Genomic DNA, 19,241 nt, shown 5'->3' with positions numbered 1-19,241 from the left:
TCCCAAGGCACCTTCAAATGTAAGGAACATTCCATTGTGATGAAAGGAGAAGGGAGGGATGAGAGGAATAGAGGATGAAGCAAAAGAGAAAGGACTAGGTATACATTGGTATATTCCAAAGGTCAAGTCATTACAATAATGAGGAAAACGAAACAAGACGTCATGCACACAGAGATGGACATTGACAAACTACACATAAGCACAGACAAATAAAGGAAACATACATATATCCTCTAATAAGGCAAGAACATCTACAGACATCCATGCACACACAGACTCCAAATAAACACAGTGTGCATACCAAGACAAAACACACCAAACATTTCATACAACCACACATTCAGAGAGCACCCTAGCATGGCTACATAGACGGATAGAGTTGGGAATATATAGACGGTTAGATGGATGTGGAACGCCTGCTCAAAACAGTATTTGAAAGAAGCGCCTTCTCCACGATGTTCCTAGTAGAAAGAACGCACCGCTTGCTGGCCACTCGTCCTCCGCATGGAGCTCCTTCGAGGCCGATAATCGCACGGATACTGAACTATCGAGATCAGGACACCGCCTTGAGACTAGCGAGAGAGCGTAAAACACTTTCCTTCGAGGGCTCTGAGATGGCTATCTTTCCAGACTTCACAATGTCAGTCCAGGAGGCCTGGAAAAAGTTCCTGCCAATCAAGAAGAAACTCCAGCAGGCCAACATCACCTATGCCATGCTTTTCCCTGCGCGACTTAGGATAACGCACCAGGGCAAGCAGCATTTTTTCTCGAAGATCTCCCCAGAACGAGCCGTCCCTGAGCCCTTTCCGCTCGAATGCAGCCCTGTTTGACATAGAATAATACTCCAGAAGTTGCGACAAACGTACTACGAGAACGTTTATTCAGCTCTACCACTGACAATGAGGCTAAAGAGTGGAGCCGACCGTAGTGCTGCATGAGACTTAACCAGACATTTGCTACTGACATTATGAGTACGAGCGGGTAATGAGTATGCGTGCAACGACGTCAATAGACAACATGGATATATTCCCTGCACATGACTTGGATATACTAACAGGAAGCAAGGGACACTGAATCAGATCCTGGGCACCCTCGTGTCCACGAGGAGAGACTGTTGTTCCCTCATGCGATTCTTCAACAGGACACCCCTAGAATGCTTGAGGTTAACTGTTTTCTTATTTCTCTTCTTAATCTATTCTCAGTTGCAGTTTTTTTATTTCTTTCTATCTTGACGGGGGGGGGGTATGTCACAGCAGGATTGGGCAGCTGCTGATGTGGGAGAGATGCAGGATTGGGCTGCTGCTGCAGGTGAAGGGAGGGAGGAAGGATTGTCGGCGACACTCAGAAGCAGGACAAACACAGGCATAACCATAAGCTGCTATACTACCCACACAAAGCACATTGCAAAAATATGCTATACACTAAATAACCTGCGCACACTGAATGACTCACCCAAACCCGCATAGTTAAAATCTCATCAAATGGAACGTGAGGGGACTTAGAAACCCAAGGAAACGTTGCCATGTTCTGGCCTACCTAGACAGACACAATTTACATTGCACCATGGTCCAGGAGACTCATATTGGACCCACTGCCCCAACCACTTTTGCGACCCGTTGGGCTTCGTATAGATGTTTTTCGACATACTCCACCTACGCTCGAGGAACAGTAATCCTAATTTTAAAAAGTGTCCCATATGTACCTAGGGGGGAATTTGCAGACCCCCAAGGACGATATTGCATTACGTGGGGGCGGATGGCATCTCAGTCTATAACAATTGCATGCTGCTATGGCCCTAATAACGACGATTCCAAGTTTTTTAATATTCTATGGGGGAAATTTTAGACACAGGTTCCACTCATGTAGCATGGGGCGGATATTTTAATGGCACCTTAGACCCGACAGTGGACCGGCAACGCCCACAAACCTACCATTACACGGGCGCCCAACGTTAACTACTAGAGATAGTCACTGCACATGGACTGAGATGCATGGAGGAGCCAACACCCTGCTGAACGAGAGGGCACATATCACTCCTCGACACACTCCTCATGGTCGCGCATAGATGGATGGTTACTGACCAGAGGGTTAAAAACATGGCTTACGAAAGCTAGACACCTACCTTGCACATACTCTGATCACTCACCCGTTTTGTTAACCCTCACCCCACCCTGCACAATGTCACCTTACCAATCTTGGAGACTGCCGGTAAATGCTCTGCTCGATATCCCATTCTGAACAGAATTGGAGCAGGAAATAACAGAATTCTTCCCGCGCAACATTGATACAGTGCCTCAATTCTCCACAGTCTGGGAAGCATTTAAGGTGACTATTAGGGGGATATGCATTGCAAAGGGGAGATGCATATTGAAGGACATCCGCAACACGCTCAGGAAACTAGAGGCCGAACTTAAACTGGAGGCTCAAATGAACTCCGATCCACGCACTGACCTACAGGGTCAGCTCAGGGTCAAGTTCTCAGAATATCAAGAGACAGCAGAGAGGAAATGCAAATTTTGGAGAAAGTACCATTGCACCCGACAATATGGGAAAGGGGAGCGCCCACGGAAGGCTCTGGCAGAGCTGACCCGCAAACTAAGATTTTCCAGTACCATCTTGGAAGTAATTGATCCTGAGGGCCGAGTACATAGAGACACCCCAGACATATTAGACACATTCCATGCATTCTATAATACTTTTTACAAAACATACAGGACGCAACCGATAGAGTTTGAGCCATACTTTGATGACATAGCGCTGGAATGGCTGGGCAACACCCAGAGAGAATTTCTACTCGCTGACTTTGAAGATGCTGAGATACGCACTGCAATCATGCAGCTACAGTCCGGCTGGGCCCTTGGCCCGGACGGCCTACCTGCAGAGTTCTACAAAACATTACAGCAATGCCCTCATCCCAATTTTAAACAAGCATTGGCATAGCCAATAGGTCTCGCCTTTGGAACCTTATAAGTGTTTAGCCATGCAACAGTTGCATAACTAAATACTTATAAGATCCCAAAAGCGAGACCTATTGGCTATGCAAAGCGGCCATGCGGCCGCGAAAGTGAAAGTGATCGCGATCAAACATCAAAGCGGCCGCGAAAATGAAGGTAATCGCGGTAAGGCGCGGCGCGCGTATCCGCGCACATGCACTGTAGCTCTAGGCTGGCCTGGTAGCACTTTTTTGAGCCCTCTCAATAAGTCTCGCCAGACCAGCGCATGCGCTGGGTCAGGCGAGACCTAAAAACGTGTACGAAGAAGCACGTGAGACAAGTATACTCCCGCAAACAAAGCTCAAAGCACTTATTATATCTATACTAAAGCCAAGGAAACCAGGTGATGCGACTCCTACAGACCACTTTCGCTTATAAACTGCGACACCAAAATTCTGGCAAAATCAAACAAGTCCTCTGAGGACTGCTTTTGTGCCTCGGACCAATCAGGGTTCATACCTGGCAGAGCAACGTCGCACAACCTTCGCACTCTCTTCGCCCTTATGCAAGACATCGACCCAGATCAGGCTGCGGTGGCTGTCTTTCTGGACGACACCAAAGCCTTTGACTCCCTTAAATGGGACTACCTGGCGAGGGTCTTGACACGAATGGGGTCCCCCCCCCTTTATAGCATGGATTCAGCGGTTGTACACTAAACCACAGGCCAATCTACTCATAAATAGAATATGCTCCCCCAGGTTTCACAACACAAGAGGGACGTGGCAGGGGTGCCCGCTCTCCCCTCTCCTATTCGCCCTGGCCATGGAGCAGCTAGCGGCTATGCTCCGGCAACACCACCGCGAAAACGCTCTCATATGCCCTGAAAGGCAAATCCTAATCTCCCTGTATGCTGACGAATTTACATTATATTTATGTGATCCCGGGGAGAGTCTGAACCTGATATTGCGGGCATTTCTACAGTTTGAAGGTATTCGGGGGTCAATATCAACTGGAGCAAGTCCCAAATCTTCCCCCTCACAGATGCGGTCAAGAGATACATCCCAGACTTCCCCTTAACCTGGTGTGAGGATGAAGTAAAATACCTTGGGATACTAATAACTAGAGACAGGGAAGACCTCATGAGGGTCAATAATGGCAAAGCACTGGTCAGACTAACAGATTCCATCAAGAGATGGATAGCAATGCCTCTTTCACTAGCAGGCTGGGTGGCGCTGATCAAAATGGTCATCCCTTCAAAGCTGCTCTATCTCTTCACTAATATTCCTCATGCGCCCAGCACATCCTTCTCCAAAGCCCTCAAATCGCACCTTATCCAGCTGACTTTGGGGGGCCAACAGCCCAGGCTGAGGTGGGAGGCACTGACCCTACCCTTTGATAAGGGAGGATTACCGGACATGGAACTATATTTCTGGTGCACCCAATCCCACTTCGCGGTATACTGGATACATCCACCACCGTACATGCCACACCTCGCAGTAGAACACTGGACCATGGTGCCGACTCAGTACTCAGCATATATAAGTGCATCTACTAATCCTAAAAGTGCAGATCCAACCACAGTTGAATGCACAAATAGAGCATGGAGGGCAATAGCTAATCGCATGAAAGTGGACACAATATACTCTCCACTATTGCCATTACCAGGCAGATTGGACATCCCAGTCACGAGGGAGGGAAGTTGTCGATAAATGCTCCGTAAATTCGACATTCAAACCTGGGGGGCATTATATGAAGAAGGGACATTTCGCACAGGAGAACAATTTTTTTAAGATTGCCAACCCACCACTAGGGAGCTCTTTAAGTATGTAATGCTCCGCCATGATGTCAAGTCTGCCACCCCTGACTTTACAACCGAGTCCCCTACTTTGGCCCCACTACACGCTTTACTACAACGGTCCACCCCGGCGCATGTAGTATCGCCGCTGTACCGAGCCACGCAAGCAGATGGCCCACACACTTCCCAAACCGCGCGGCCCAGATGGGTTGCTGACTTGGATACCCCTCTCACCGATGACCAATGGACATTTTGCTGCCAGAAAACGGGGCGAATCTCGGCCAGCAGTAGACTGCGCATAATACACTTCAAGTACCTCCACCGCTTCTATTACACTCCAGTAAGACTATTCCGATTTAGGCTCAGGGAGAACGAGAACTGCGGGAGAGAGGGAGATGATTTTTTTTTTACACTTCGCATGGGAATGCGCTTCCATCAAAACATATTGAGACACGGTAATTGAAGCTCTCAGCCAGATGACAGGAATTCACATAACTAACACCACTCTCATCACACTACTGGTGTACACCAAAGACCTCGAAGCGCCCTTCAAAAGGTACATATCGCTAGGCTTACTCCTAGCTAAACGCAAAGTGGCCTGTAAATGGGGGAGGGGAAGGGCACCCAAGTTTAAGGATTGGCTACAAGACCTTATATTCTGCCAGGAACAGCTGACAGTGTATGCAGATCTGATGCCACTCACGTCTCGCCCTCGAGACATTTGGGAGCCTCTGCGAGCATACCTACAGGAACAATCTGCTGCAGCGGAAGAGGCAGGGGAAAGCACTGAAGTCCTAGAGATCACACACCCAACTGTATGATGGGTATGGGTGTGGGTGGAGGGAAACTGTGAGGAATGTGTAGCATATAGATGGTATTATGCACATGGCTCCTGTGTGATACGGCTAGTAGCTAAACAGTTGCAAAATGGACATGAACTATGTAAGCTACTGTGGACACAATGCTTCTTCCATATTGGCTAAGTGTTGTCACATTGTGAGTCTGGATTGAGCAGACTTATGTTCTTTTTCCTTGTTGAAAACTCAATAAATAAATAAAAATTAAAAAAATGGTTAGATGGGTAGATTGATAAGACGGATGAATGAATTAACTAAATGCGACTTGTAAAGCGCACAGATACGCAAAGGAGAGCCTCGGCGCTGCGCTTATCGGCCACCTCACAGAATACAGTGGGACCGTCTTTTCTTGTTTAAAAAGTCAGGTTTTCAGCATTTCCTTGAACGGTGAGATCGCATCCACTGAGTGTAACACAAGAGAGAGTGTGTTCCATGACGATGGCCCAAGAAAGAAGAGGGTCTGTCCTTCAGTCCTAATGCTGCGGATCTTTGGGATCCGAGCCAGAAGGCTATTAGCAAACAGCAGGTTTCTAGAGGGGATGTAAAAGCTGACTTTTGTTGTAAGGTAATCTACACCTGTATGATGAAGTACTTTGTGGACCAAAACTAGTGTTTTAAAGAGGATTCTCTTCCTTATTGGGGGCCAGTGAAGGGACACGTAGGTGTGGGGACACGTATGTTCTCAGAAGCAGGCTAAGGAGAATGCAGGCTGCCATATAATGGACCACCTGAAGTCTGTTGAGCAACTAGTCAGGAAGCCCCAAATAAAGGGCATTTCTATAGTCCATCCCAGAGGTTATAAGCACTTGGGAGAACCGACTTCCTTGCAAAAATGAAAGGAAACGCACAAATTTGTTTTGTATACGCAGTAGCCCGAAACATGTACCTACCACAGACTTGATTTGTGGTTTGAAGGATAGGTATTTGTTGAATATGACACCCAAGTTCTTAACTGTCCCCGCATGTGGGCTTGGGCTAGGGCGTTATTACGCCAAAAATCTGCAATGTTTCCGGGATGTTTAGACCGAAGAAGTTTAGTTTGGTGGTCATCCAGGGAAATACAGCTGTAAGGCAGGTTTAGATGGACTTTCCTTCAATCTCTTCTCCCTCCCACAGGAGAACAACAGCTGAGTATCACCAGTGTATGAGATCACTTCGCCTCCCCCCCCTCCCCCCAGCCTTCTGCTAACTGGGCTAGAGGGGTAAGGTAAACATTGAATAGTCTAGGGCTCTGAGAAAGAGATTTGAGGAACCCCCACTGTCAACTTACTGGATCTTCAAGAAAAAGGCGGAACCCATATTTCTTGTCCTCTAGCCTCGAAGAAGGAGGCTAGCGAGTTCAAGGCTTACCCACCTGTCCGACAGATTGGGGACGAGCTAGAAGCACAGCCTTTTCCCAGGGTCCAGAGTGCCTCTGATATATTCGGCGACTTCCATTAGAAAGGAAAAGAAAGCTGCAGGCAACACCAACCGAACAAGACCAGAAAAAGCAAAAGCTCAAGGTGAATACACCAAAACCAACAAGGAAGCAATGAGAAGCTTAAGAGCAGACAAGCAAAGATTCATCAATGGTCTTGCCACAGAAGCATAGGAAGCAAAAAACTATGGAAACTTGAAAGAACTCTACAACACAACGAGGAAACTCGCTGACAGCTACAGCAAGCAAGAAAGACCTGTTACAGACAAATGTCAATGAGGGGACAGCTCCTACCGATTATACCTAGGTTCTTGGACTAAAATCTCCAAATTCCAAAGTTGATGCATAAAGATTCATCATTTTATTAGTTTTGAGAATAGGTAAACAAAGGTAGCTCAAGAAATAAACAGCCTACGCATGTTTCGCCCATATGGCTATCCCACCAAGGGCTTTCTCAAGACTGATCAGTACACCATTATTAAGTCAGAATGCATAGTGCATAAGCATATAAATACAAGAAGCGGAAAGGTCATAGGAGGTGCAAATAAGGGTAAATGGGGAGGTGCCCGGAATAAGGGGTGGAGCAGAAATATGCAGCTGGACCTACGAGTTGTACCCCCATGTGGGATTGATTGACTGCAGGATGTACCCTCATATCTCGTGGTATTGGTCTATCATGACTTTAATGATCTGGTGGAGGTTAACTTGGGATTAGTGGTAAGAAACTTGAAGTCCAACATGGACTTCTAAGAAAGCATGCACTTATCCAGTTCAGTTCAGTTCAACAGAAACTTTATTCGGTCTTTTACAACCATAAAAGTATACAAATAGGCGACATACCAATCATTTTTCGTTATGGGCAGAATTGACCTTATTTACATGGTGGCATTAAGACGATTTTTGTCACGGCTCAAACACAAAGACTGTGGCAAAGGCAGTGAGGTTGATAACCTGCTTTTACTTCTTAATAGTAAAAGTTGAACTCCTGAAATGTGCTGAATACTTTTTATTGCTATATTTATGCACAAATACACACACGTGTGTGTGGGGGGGGGGACAAGAGAAAGAGAGAGTGGGGAGGGGAGGATTTGTGGTAAACCTTGAGGCTGATAGACAGTACATATAATGAAGAAGCGTCTCAATAAAGCATTATAGTGCCACGTCGGGAATTAAAAAGATGTAGAAAGGTTGAAAATTACATATAATAGTTATCCCGAAAAGGTAACAAAGGTAATTTTAAGACTTGATTCCTTATTTTCCTCCTGCTATATTCAGAGTCTCAAAGCACTCTGAAGGAGGACACGTTAGCACTGAATAATGCTCTGAAAACAAGTAAAGGAATATAAGCATGTGAGAGGGTGAACAGGAAAAGAGATGGGGCTACAGATGAGAAAGTTTTCAGACCGGATATAAATAGGTGATAGTGTTTTGGTTAACACGAGAAAGAGGGGGGGGGCGATAAAAGGTCAAACTGGAGACACTTGGGACTTGTAAGTAGGAGAAACCCTTAGGAACAGAGGGCACCTACAGGAGGAAAAGTGAGATAGGAAGGCAAGTGGGGACACTAAGGTGGGTAAAAACCAAGGAACACAAAGTAGAAAACAATGAGGCAGACAATTTGACTTCTTCAAAGTCTGCGACAAGCCCTTCGAAACAGCCAAGACTCCAGTCCATTACGAAGCTCTTCCAACGGCATTTACAGGCCATTTATTCTCGCACTCACCAACGACGAGGAACAGTCAGCGTAATTCTCTTGTTTTCTGTGAGCCCCCTTATCAACATCACGCTCTCTGCTGCGGCCAACAATGGAGGAAATCGCTAGAAGAATGAAAAGCTTTCGTTAATAAATAGCAAGAGTTCACCTCTACGGTGACACGGGTCAGGAGCAAGGGAAAGAGCCTCTCGAGCAGTGTGTGTAAAGGCATCACTGACCTTCAATTTCTTCGTTTCGAAGCTTGCGGATAGCAGCCCGGATCAGCTTCCTCTCCTCGTATTCGTGGGCTGTGCGTAGCTGCAAGGGACCACAGTCACCATTAGCAAATACAAATCTTACAACAACACATGCCATTTGTGATGAAACAGGAAACCTGCTGGCTAGGACTGAAGAAAACGGATTACACAGGTGTAATGCACTCAAGACCACCCAAAAACATTACCACCTGGGTCCTTGATGGCGAAAGGAATTTGAGATTCTTTAACATATATCTGGTGTGTGTGTGTGTGTGCGTGTGCGTGCGTCTGTGCGTCTGTCTGTGCGCGCTACCCAGAAACTGTGTGAACTCTCATCGTCATAATTGCTGGTGAAGGTGAATGAACCAGTGAATACTTGTAAATACTACTGGTGTTCCCGAGGGTCCTTCTGAGTGCAGCGTTTCAGGTCCCACGAGTTCTAACACAACGTGTATTTGTAAAGCGCACGTTCACTCCGATGGGTATCTTGGCGCTGAATAACATGTTTATTGTTACCCCCAGCTCAATAGTGCTCATTTTATCGATCCCAGAAGGATGAAAGGTTGAGTGGACCCGCCGGGATTTAAAAACCTGTGACCATGAGGTCAAACACAGGCCCCTACAGCGGATGCATTAGTCCACTTAGCCACCAGACCCAGCTAACTGGTAACATTAAGTAATTACCTTTCTGCCCTCTACAGTGTAACTACACCCAGTCAAGTCCGAATGGCAAGAGCAACAGGGTCCTTACTCGTTTCAATTCAGTTGCATGGGCGCTGCGCCCAGCGGGTTACTAACACCGACTGTGAAATTGACCCTTCCCTTTTATCGGTACTGGTGCTGCAGTGCGATTAACAGGACAAGGCTTGTCACTCACTCAGCTATACAACTAAAGATAAGTGAAGCTGAATTATTTGGAAAATCCAGGAGAGTATATGGGCAAGCAATACAAACGACACACTGCCACATCAGGTGAAGTACGGTGCTCTTTTATATAGCCAGTACATTAACTGTCCTCTCTTTGCTCAGTTCTAACTAAATATGGACATTACATTTTCCCAGTTTGCAAGATGCTACTGCTGAAAAAGTAGAGCCAGTGCGTTGCAATACACAACTGTCCATTCAATTTCTTGGGTGTAACACCATTTTATGTAACTTGCATCTTTTAAAAGCAGCTGAACATATAAGTCAGTGTCCCTGCTGGACCCAATATTTACCAAATCCTTTGGCCATTAAGATTTCCTTCTAAATAAATTAAATGATAGTCATCAGGTAATGGTGATCAACCTATTATCCTTTGAATAAGTAATATATCCCCAGGTCGGTGGTGGGTTTAGAGGTCGATGGGCTTAAACAGGTGGTTTCTACTGGGTCCTATGTTCTTTCTCTTTCACACTCTCATCAAATACCGTAATTCCAAGTCACACTCGAGTAGGATACGGATCAGTTACAGGCCAGCAACTCAATGACTCCGCTCAAATGGCGGAATCCTGGGAGTTCACCTGAAACACTACTTACCTCAGAATTAATCCCCAATGAAGGAGGATGGTTCACAAAAACCAGACTGTTGATTCAGAAATCTTTCAAGATCAGACTGAAACAGGCAACTCCAAACGGAGGCTACCTCAGGAGCCATCTGCACCTCGGATTCTCTCAGGGTTACCTGTAAAAGTGGGTCTCCTGGCCTCCTTTCCTCTGGTCCAACTCAAGACTCCTCTCCTCACCCCCCAATCTCAACTGCCTAACATTCTCTTCTCCTCTGCAGCAACATTCTATTGATGAGATCACAGGCCTGCAACAGCAGCACTAGGCGTCCTCTACTGTACCCACAAATAGAAAACAAAAAATAATACCCTGAGGCATGCAACTCTAAATCCAAGCAAAGCAATGGTGCAGTGGCTCATGCAAAGACTAAATACAAGTGACACACCAGCTAGTGTACAAGAAAACAAGTTACTTACCTGTAACTGTAGTTCTCCAGTATTGGAAGCTTTCATAGATTCACATGCATGAATCATTTCCCGTCGTCGAGACGGGAGTCTCCGGAATATAAAAAAATCAATGCTTAGATAAATAGCAATCTGAAAAGAGGCCTAGGCCCATTTCCCTTTGGCAACCCATAACCTTCGTTATGTAAAAGAGACCAAAATTGTCCCTGAACCAATCAGAACCTATCACCCTCTACAACACTCCTGAGAGAACCTTTTGCCCCTCAGATTTTCTACCGCACGTTGTGCTAGGGAGTCTCCTTTGAGCTCTGCTCACAATCTACTCTTTATACTCAATATTGAGAACTTTGTTCTGTGAATTTCATCTGTATATGTATTCTTCATTGCTGCCTACTAGTTCATTCTTCTGAGAATGTCTGGAAAGGAGAAAAAAGGTTAATTTAGAGCCTGTGCCACCTGTTCCAAGAAGAGGCTCTACACTGATGACCCTCATGCGGACTGTATTTACTGTCTTTATCCGGACCATCAAGCTAAAGGCTGTAAGGTCCCTGAACCAATCAGAACCTCTCACCCTCTAGAACACTACTGAGAGAACCTTTTGACACGCAGATTTTCCAGCACTTGTGCCTTAGACATTTTTTTTGTGCCAAATCCAAAGGTGAGCCTCTCAGGAGAGGAGGGTGGGTCGCATGTGAATCTTTGAAAGTTTCGAATACTGGAGAACTACAGTTAGTAACTTGTTTTCTTACTCCAGTATTAGAGCTTTCATAGATTCACATGCCTGAATCAGAATAGCGAGCAGTAAATCATAGCTCATTTTTCCAAGCCTAAGACCTGGAACCAGGCAACGTATATACATTGAAAATTGCACATTATATACATATATACTGAATCTTTCAAAATTGCATATATCACAACACATAACAATAAAATGTGCATATGTAACTAATAAAGGAAGGAGGGATGGTAAAGAGGGCTCACCGTCACTAGAAAAGGTTTCTCAGCACTGCTTGTCCCACTGCCACATCCTTCTCAGCAGCCGCATCCAGGCAGTAATGCCTAGTGAAGGTGTGTGTACTCTTCCAGGTAGCCTCCCTGCAGATATCCTGGATAGGTATTCCAGCAAACAAAGCAGTGGAGGTGGACACTGCTCTCGTAGAATGAGCATGAACACCTGCATTCAACGGCTTCCTAGCCGCCTGATGACAATATTGTATTGCACTTGAAATCCATCGAGCAATTCCCCTTTTGGATAAAGGAAAACACTTCCTGGGTGTACTATAAGATACAAACAGTTGTGAAGACTTGAGGAAAGGTCTTGTTTTTTGCAAGTAGAACTTAAGACAGCGCTGAACATCTAGTGAGTGGAGAGCTTTTTCCGCCGCCGTTGCCGGTTGAGGGAAAAATCTCTTAAGACTCAGCGGTTCATTCAGATGAAAGTCGGTCGGCGCTTTTGGTATGAATTTTGGATTAGTCCTGAGCACAATCCTGTCCTCCTTAAACTGCAAGAAAGGTTCCTGTATAGTGAGAGCCTGCATCTCCCCAACTCTCCTGGCTGAAGTGAGCGCTATGAGAAGAGCTACCTTCCACAATAGGAATTTTAGATCCACCCTGTGAATTGGTTAGAAGGGCTGCTTCATTAATTGAGATAGTACGATGTTCAACTGCCAGAGAGGTGGAGGAGGTTTTATTGGAGGAAAAGTTCGAAATAATCCTTTCATGAATTGTTTGATGATTCTTTCGGACCACAACGATGGTCCTGAGGAAGTTCTTCAATATCGTGATATAGCGGCGAGATGCACTTTAATAGAATGGGCTAAACCAGATTTTGCCAACAGCAGAATATATGAGATAATTTCATGAGCTGCTGAGTTCAAAGGATGAATCTTAAACTTTTGGCACCATAAACAGAACCTCTTCCATTTCATCCTATAAGTTCTGTTTGTACTCTCCGCTCTGGTCTTTGATAATATATCTCTGCATTCCGATGAAATACCTAGATGTTGAAATTCAGGAGCCAGGCCACTAAGCGTAGTGATTTCGGATCTGGATGAAGCGCTTGTCCCTAGGACATCGTCAAGAGTGACGGTATCGGTTGAAGGCAAATCGGATGAACCTCTGACAGTAGAAGCAGCTCCGTGAACCAGTATTGTCTGGGCCACCATGGGGGTATCAGTATTATTTTGCACAGTTCCTTCTTGATCTTTGTAAGAACGCGTGGCATCGGAAGAAAGGCGTAGGCAAAGACGCCTGACCATGCCATCAAAAACGCATTCCCCCAAGATCCCCGTTGGTGAAGCCAACTTGCGAAGAACCGGCATTTTTTGTTCTGAGCCGTCGCGAAGAGGTCCACTGTCGGTTCTCTCCATGTTAGGAAGATGCTTTCTAGGATATCCTGGTTCATCTCCCACTTGTGGCAGGTTGATTTTAGCCTGCTCAGAGTGTCCGCTTTGATATTCTGATCCCCTGGAAGATGTTCTGCTTTTAGTGATACTCCGTGTTGAACAGCCCATTCCCAATTTTTTGTGCTTCCTGAGACCGGAAGAGTGATCTTGTACCTCCCTGTTTGTTGAGATAATGCATTGCTGTTGTGTTGTCTGTCCTGATTAGTACAGCAGATCCTTGTATCCTCGGCAGGAAAGCCAACAATGCTAAGCCCACTGCTCTGAGCTCTAGCAAATTGATGTGAAGTAGTTGTTCTTGCAACTTCCAACGACCACTGACCTGAAGGTCCTGAAGGAATGCTCCCCACCCTTCCAGGGATGCATCGGTGGGAATCACCAGCGGAGCTGGTTTGGTAAGGAAGGAAAGACCCACTGAAATGTTTCGTTTTTTGGCCCACCACGCTACTGCTTGAACCATGGCCGGTGTGATCTTCACAATGTCGTCGAAGGATCCCTCTGCCTGGCGCCATTGCTGATCCAGCTGTTCCTGTAACAGACGCATTTTCAATCGCCAGAAAGGAACGAGGGGGATACAATAAGACATTGTTCCTAGTAGTGACTTGTAACGGCGTACTGAAAGACCATTTCTTTTTGCAAGTGTCTGGGAAATAAAATCCCCATCCTGTCTGGGAGATCGGCACCGGTTCTATTGCTCCCTTTCGGAGCATTGCCCGAATCTACCGATGCATCAGATGTAGATGCCTGATTTCTTGACGTGTCGGAGGAGTACAAGGGGGAATCTGAAGGAACTCTAGAGTATATCAGAATTGTATTATATTGAGGACCCATCGGTCCATAGTTATTTTCTTCCAATGATGAAAATGAGAAGCAATTCTTCCACCCAGGGGAACTTGTGGAGGGGGAGGAATATATGTAGCCAGATCCTGAAGGTTGTCATTGTCTTCTGGAATTGTCCTTTCCTTGATTAACTCCTCTTCTTCTTGGGGCAGATTTTGTATAGCCCCCTGCCTGTCGTTGACCATACTGCTGTCAGTATGGCTGAGAAGATGTTGAATAAGAGGGGTATCTGCCCTGTTGGTATTGTCCTCTATATGATGCTTGGCCTCTACCTCTGGCCCCCCAAAAGGGCACCTTGCGGTACTGTAGTGTTCCTAGGGCCTTTGCGGAATCCGTATCCTTCTTGATACTTTGAAGCGCATCATCCACATGTTTCCGAAACAAGTCTTCCCCCATTGAAGGGAAGACCCAGAATCTTATTTTGGACCACTGGTCTAAAAGCTGTAACTCTCAACCATCCCTGACGGCATAGCACAGCCGCTCCCCCAAGCGATCTGAAGGCCGTTGTCGCGGTGTCCATCGCGCAATCAATGACTTCAGCCGAAGCCCTTTCTCCTTCTTGAAGGATCTTCTTGACCTCTTGTCTACTATCCTCAGGGATGAGGTCTATGTAAGGTGTCCGGTCACACCACATTTGTCTATCGTACCTGCCCAGAATGGCAAGGGCATTAGCAGCTTTAACTAGAAGAGCAGACCTGGACGAAAACCTTTTCCCTGCATTATCCAAGCGCCTACCCTCTCTGTCGGGAAGTGTTGTAATAGGAGAGGACGGATTTTTTGATTTCTGTTGTGCCGCTTGGGATATAACCGAATCCGGTTTGGGATGGCCTACTAAACAAGCTGGAACGTCTAAAGGAGCTTTATGCTTCTTTTCCAGTCTGGCGAGCACAGGTGTGACTGTCGCCGGTGTCTTCATGATCTTCAGGCCTTCTTCCCACACATGGATAACGATCGGAATAGCCCGAACTGACTCCTGGTATGGTTCTTTAAAATCATACAAGAAACACTCCGTTTGTGCTGTTGACATCGGAATATCAAACCTCTTTGCAGCTCTCTCCATCAAATTATGGAACCCGCCAATGTATTCCGGCGGAGAATCAATAGGTACTGGTGAGGGAGAAGAAGGCGATGGAATAAGGTAATCATCCCATTCCTTGTTAGGGTCTGCTATCTCTCCCTCTTCTTGGTCATCATCAGTGGAGACAGGATCCTGTTGATGCACTGGTTGTGGTGACCTAGGTGAAGGCTCTGACAGTAACTCCCTGCTTCTAACTGGAGTAGTAGGAATGGAGCCTGGATGCGGAGCAGGTAACGGTATTTCTTGAGAGGCCAGAGTTGGTGGAAACCTCGTTCTATAGTCCGCCAGCATAAACTGCAGATCCATCATTAACGAAGACGGAATGCCAATCATCTCCTCCTGGTAGCCCTGGTGATAATGTTGCTAGGGAGGATATTGGTACTCTCTGTATCCCTCCTCAAAGTCATCCTCTTGGCACTTTACATGTAATTGCGAGGGGTTACTGGCATAGCCAAAGGGTCCTTCATCATCATCATCTTCTGAATCCTGCTCTTCAGCAGGTGTGATGGCACAAGAGGAGTAATCTTGCTTGGGGAGGTGATTTCTGGCGTAATCCTCCTCTTCCTGGTAACTTCCAGCTTTTCTGGTATTTTTTCCATCGTCGATGAGCCCGTCGCCGAGATCGCCATCTACACCATTGTCGCCGATGTAGCCGTCGACACCAACTGTAATGCTTTATCCGTCGTCGACGACATAGTTACCGTCGTCGTTGTCGCCGTCGACGATCCCGTCGTCGAAACTGTCGTCGTCACTGAAGAAGTCGTCGTCGACGCCTTCGTTGATGTTATCGGCGTCGAAACCTTCGTCGACGATAACACCGTCGACGGAGAGCCAACTGTAACAGGCAGTGAAGGCTTCTTGGAAGTTAACTTTAGCTCAATCTTCGTCGTCGACGATGAAGATTGTTTTCGTCGACGAACCCATCGACATTGCAGTTTTTGTGGATTTTACCTCAGAAGGCATAGATGACGGCTTCCTGCAGGATTGCTTAACTTGAGGGTGTGATTTTGACGGCTCAGTACTCGTCTTTTTTGTGGGTTTTCCCCCCGAAGCATGTCCCTTACACTCCTTTTCTCTAGGCTGAGGAGATTTTGAGGGACTGCGCCCAGAAGACCCTTGAGTGGTCTTTTTGAGGGCCTTCTTAGGACGTTCCTCTGAGGAATGAGTATGAGGAGATCTTCTTCTTTTCCGAGATCTCCTTGATGTAGAGGAGGATGCCTCATCACTGTCACTGGACATAACCTCCTTTCTGGCCTTTAGCTTCTGAAGCCATATCACAAGGCGCCCTTCACGATCCCTCAGGGTTTTACTTGAAAAGGTACGACATACCTTACAGCCTTTCGCTTGATGGTCCGGATAAAGACAGTAAATACAGTCAGCATGAGGGTCATCAGTGTAGAGCCTCTTCTTGGAACAGGTGGCACAGGCTCTAAATAAACCTTTTTTCTCCTTTCCAGACATTCTCAGAAGAATGAACTATTAGGCAGCAATGAAGAATACATATACAGATGAAATTCACAGAACAAAGTTCTCAATATCGAGTAGAAAGAGTAGATTTTGAGCAGAGCTCAAAGGAGAGTCCCTAGCACAACGTGCGGCAGAAAATCTGAGAGGCAAAAGGTTCTCTCAGGAGTGTTCTAGAGGGTGAGAGGTTCTGATTGGTTCAGGGACAATTTTGGTCTCTTTTACATAACGAAGGTTATGGGTTGGTAAAAGGAAATAGGCCTAGGCCTCTTTTCAGTTTGCTATTTATCTAAGCATTGCTTTTTTATATACCAGAGACTCCGGTCTCGACGACGGGGAAGGATTCAGGCATGTGAATCTATGAAAGCTCCTATACTGGAGTAAACATCATTATTTTTAACAGTTTTTTGTATGCAGGTTAGAATTGTTGTTCGCGTAGGCGCTATACTTGCTCTGAAGTTATGCGTGTGCATATACCTAATGTTATGTGATGTAAAATGAATGATAGGTGCACTGTGAACGTAATTTTGGCAACTGTAGTTCTTTCACAGAGTCACATTTTTATTACTATTAATCATTAAGTTGAGGAATCCAGTATACTTTATTTCAGAGGTTTCACTTTTGTAGACCCAACGACAATTTCCAGAAATCCATAAAGCCAATAACTGTGGACGTGAGGATTGCATCTGAATCTAACAAAGCCTCCAGCTGTTGTAAAAGGATAAGTTACTTACCTGTAATCCTAGTTCACTTTCTGGGGAATCACCGTCATAGGAATAGTCATAAGTGCTGAATAGTCGCGCCCGTATGTGGGTGTCCCAGAGCACTTTAAAACACATACACACCTATATATTTATTACAGAGTGGAAGTTATTAATTGTCAAAAATCCAATTCCTTTGACTAAGCTGTTCCACTGTTCGACACTCCACTCTGTACTATTCCACTGTATGGCACTCCACTAGACGTCATTCCACTGTACACCACTACGCTCATTGTAATGGCATTCTACACCACTTCACTTAACTCTACTCCACTGTATGCCACTCCACTCTACGTGACTACACTGTATGCTATTCCACTCTATGTCACTACAGTCTACCCTATTACACTTTACAACACTCCCTACGGTATTCCACTCTACACCACTCCACTCTATGTCCCTCCACTGTACACCACTCCAATGTATACTATTCCACTGTTCACCACTACACTCTATGCTATTCCACTATGTGCAACTACACTCTACCTCAATCCACTGTAAGCTAGTCCACTGTACGCTACTCTACTGTACAACACTCCACACCACCGTCTACAACACTCCATAATACACTATTCCACTCTAAGTCACTCCACTGTACACCACTCCACTCTACACCACTTCATTGTAAGCTACTGCAAAGTACGCAACTACAATATACACCACTCAACTGTACGCTATTTGACTGTATGCCATTGCACTCTACCTGCATGCCATGCCACTGCAGTCTACGCAATTTCAGTGTACGCTACTCAACTACACACTATTCCACTGTTTGATACTCCACTTTACGTCACTATTCTGTACGCCACTCTACTGTACGCTATTCCACTGATGCCACTCCACTCACCTCACCTCAATCCACATCACTTCACTGTACACTATTCCACTATACAACACTGTAGTCTATGCCACTCCACTGTACATAACTCCACTCTACCGCACTCCATTGTACGCCACTCCACTGTACGGCGTGCAGTGGAGTTTACGCCTCTCCACTGTATGGTACTCCATTCAATGCTATTCCAGTGTACGCCACTCTACTGCACACCACTATACTTGGCTCAACACTGTGCGCCACTAAACCTCCCTCCCCTCTACCACATTATACTCCATTCTATAGCTCTCCACTGAACAACAATGTACTCCTGTCAATGCCAGTCTACAGCACTCTAGTTTACTCTATGGCACTGCACGGCACTTTACTCCACTGTACAACACTGTATGCAGCTCCCTCTATGCCACTCCACCCCACTTTACTGTACTCAACTCTATGACACACTACTCCAATGTATTCTACAGTACCACAGTACTCCACTCTATGACACTTTACTCCACTCCACTCTACCACACTGTACCGCACCTTACTCCACAACACCACTCTGTTGAACTCCAATCAATAACACTTTCCAAGACTATACAACACGCCAGACCACTCCACTCTTCGACATCACTCCACTCTATGACACTTTACTGCACTGTATACTACGAGAGGCTTTACCACTCTACAACATAAGCCTCCACTCTATGACATTTAACTCCACTCTATCCTACACAACTCAAATTGACTCAACTTCATTCTACTCCATTATAAGATACTTTCCCCACTCTACGCCACTGTTCGACGCTCCACTCTACACTGCTCCACACTACGGCACTCCCCTCTCCTTAACTCTAAAAAACTTTACTACACTCTTTGCCACTCTGCGAGGCTATACTCCACTATATCTTCATAAACTCAACTGTACAACTCTGTACTCCACTCTATCCCAGGACACCTAACTGTACAACACTGTAC

The 19,241-nt window shown here is 45.9% G+C and overlaps 1 protein-coding gene across 2 annotated transcripts in view; it reads right to left on the bottom strand.

Annotated features, from left to right (window-relative positions):
• SMTN (smoothelin) overlaps positions 1-19,241 on the bottom strand; it is a 981,050-nt gene that overhangs the window by 621,824 nt on the left and 339,985 nt on the right. For both annotated transcript variants that reach the window (XM_085636208.1, XM_085636207.1), the window contains exons 5-6: positions 8,935-9,013; positions 8,726-8,820 (exon numbers count right to left, since the gene is read on the bottom strand). In XM_085636208.1, coding sequence (XP_085492334.1) covers positions 8,726-8,820; positions 8,935-9,013 — 174 coding nt within the window. The remainder of the gene's footprint in view (positions 1-8,725; positions 8,821-8,934; positions 9,014-19,241) is intronic.

This window comes from Triturus cristatus, chromosome 11, assembly GCF_964204655.1.
Source record: "Triturus cristatus chromosome 11, aTriCri1.1, whole genome shotgun sequence".
NCBI lineage: Eukaryota > Metazoa > Chordata > Amphibia > Caudata > Salamandridae > Triturus > Triturus cristatus.
This window is presented reverse-complemented; position numbering and strand designations above follow the sequence as displayed.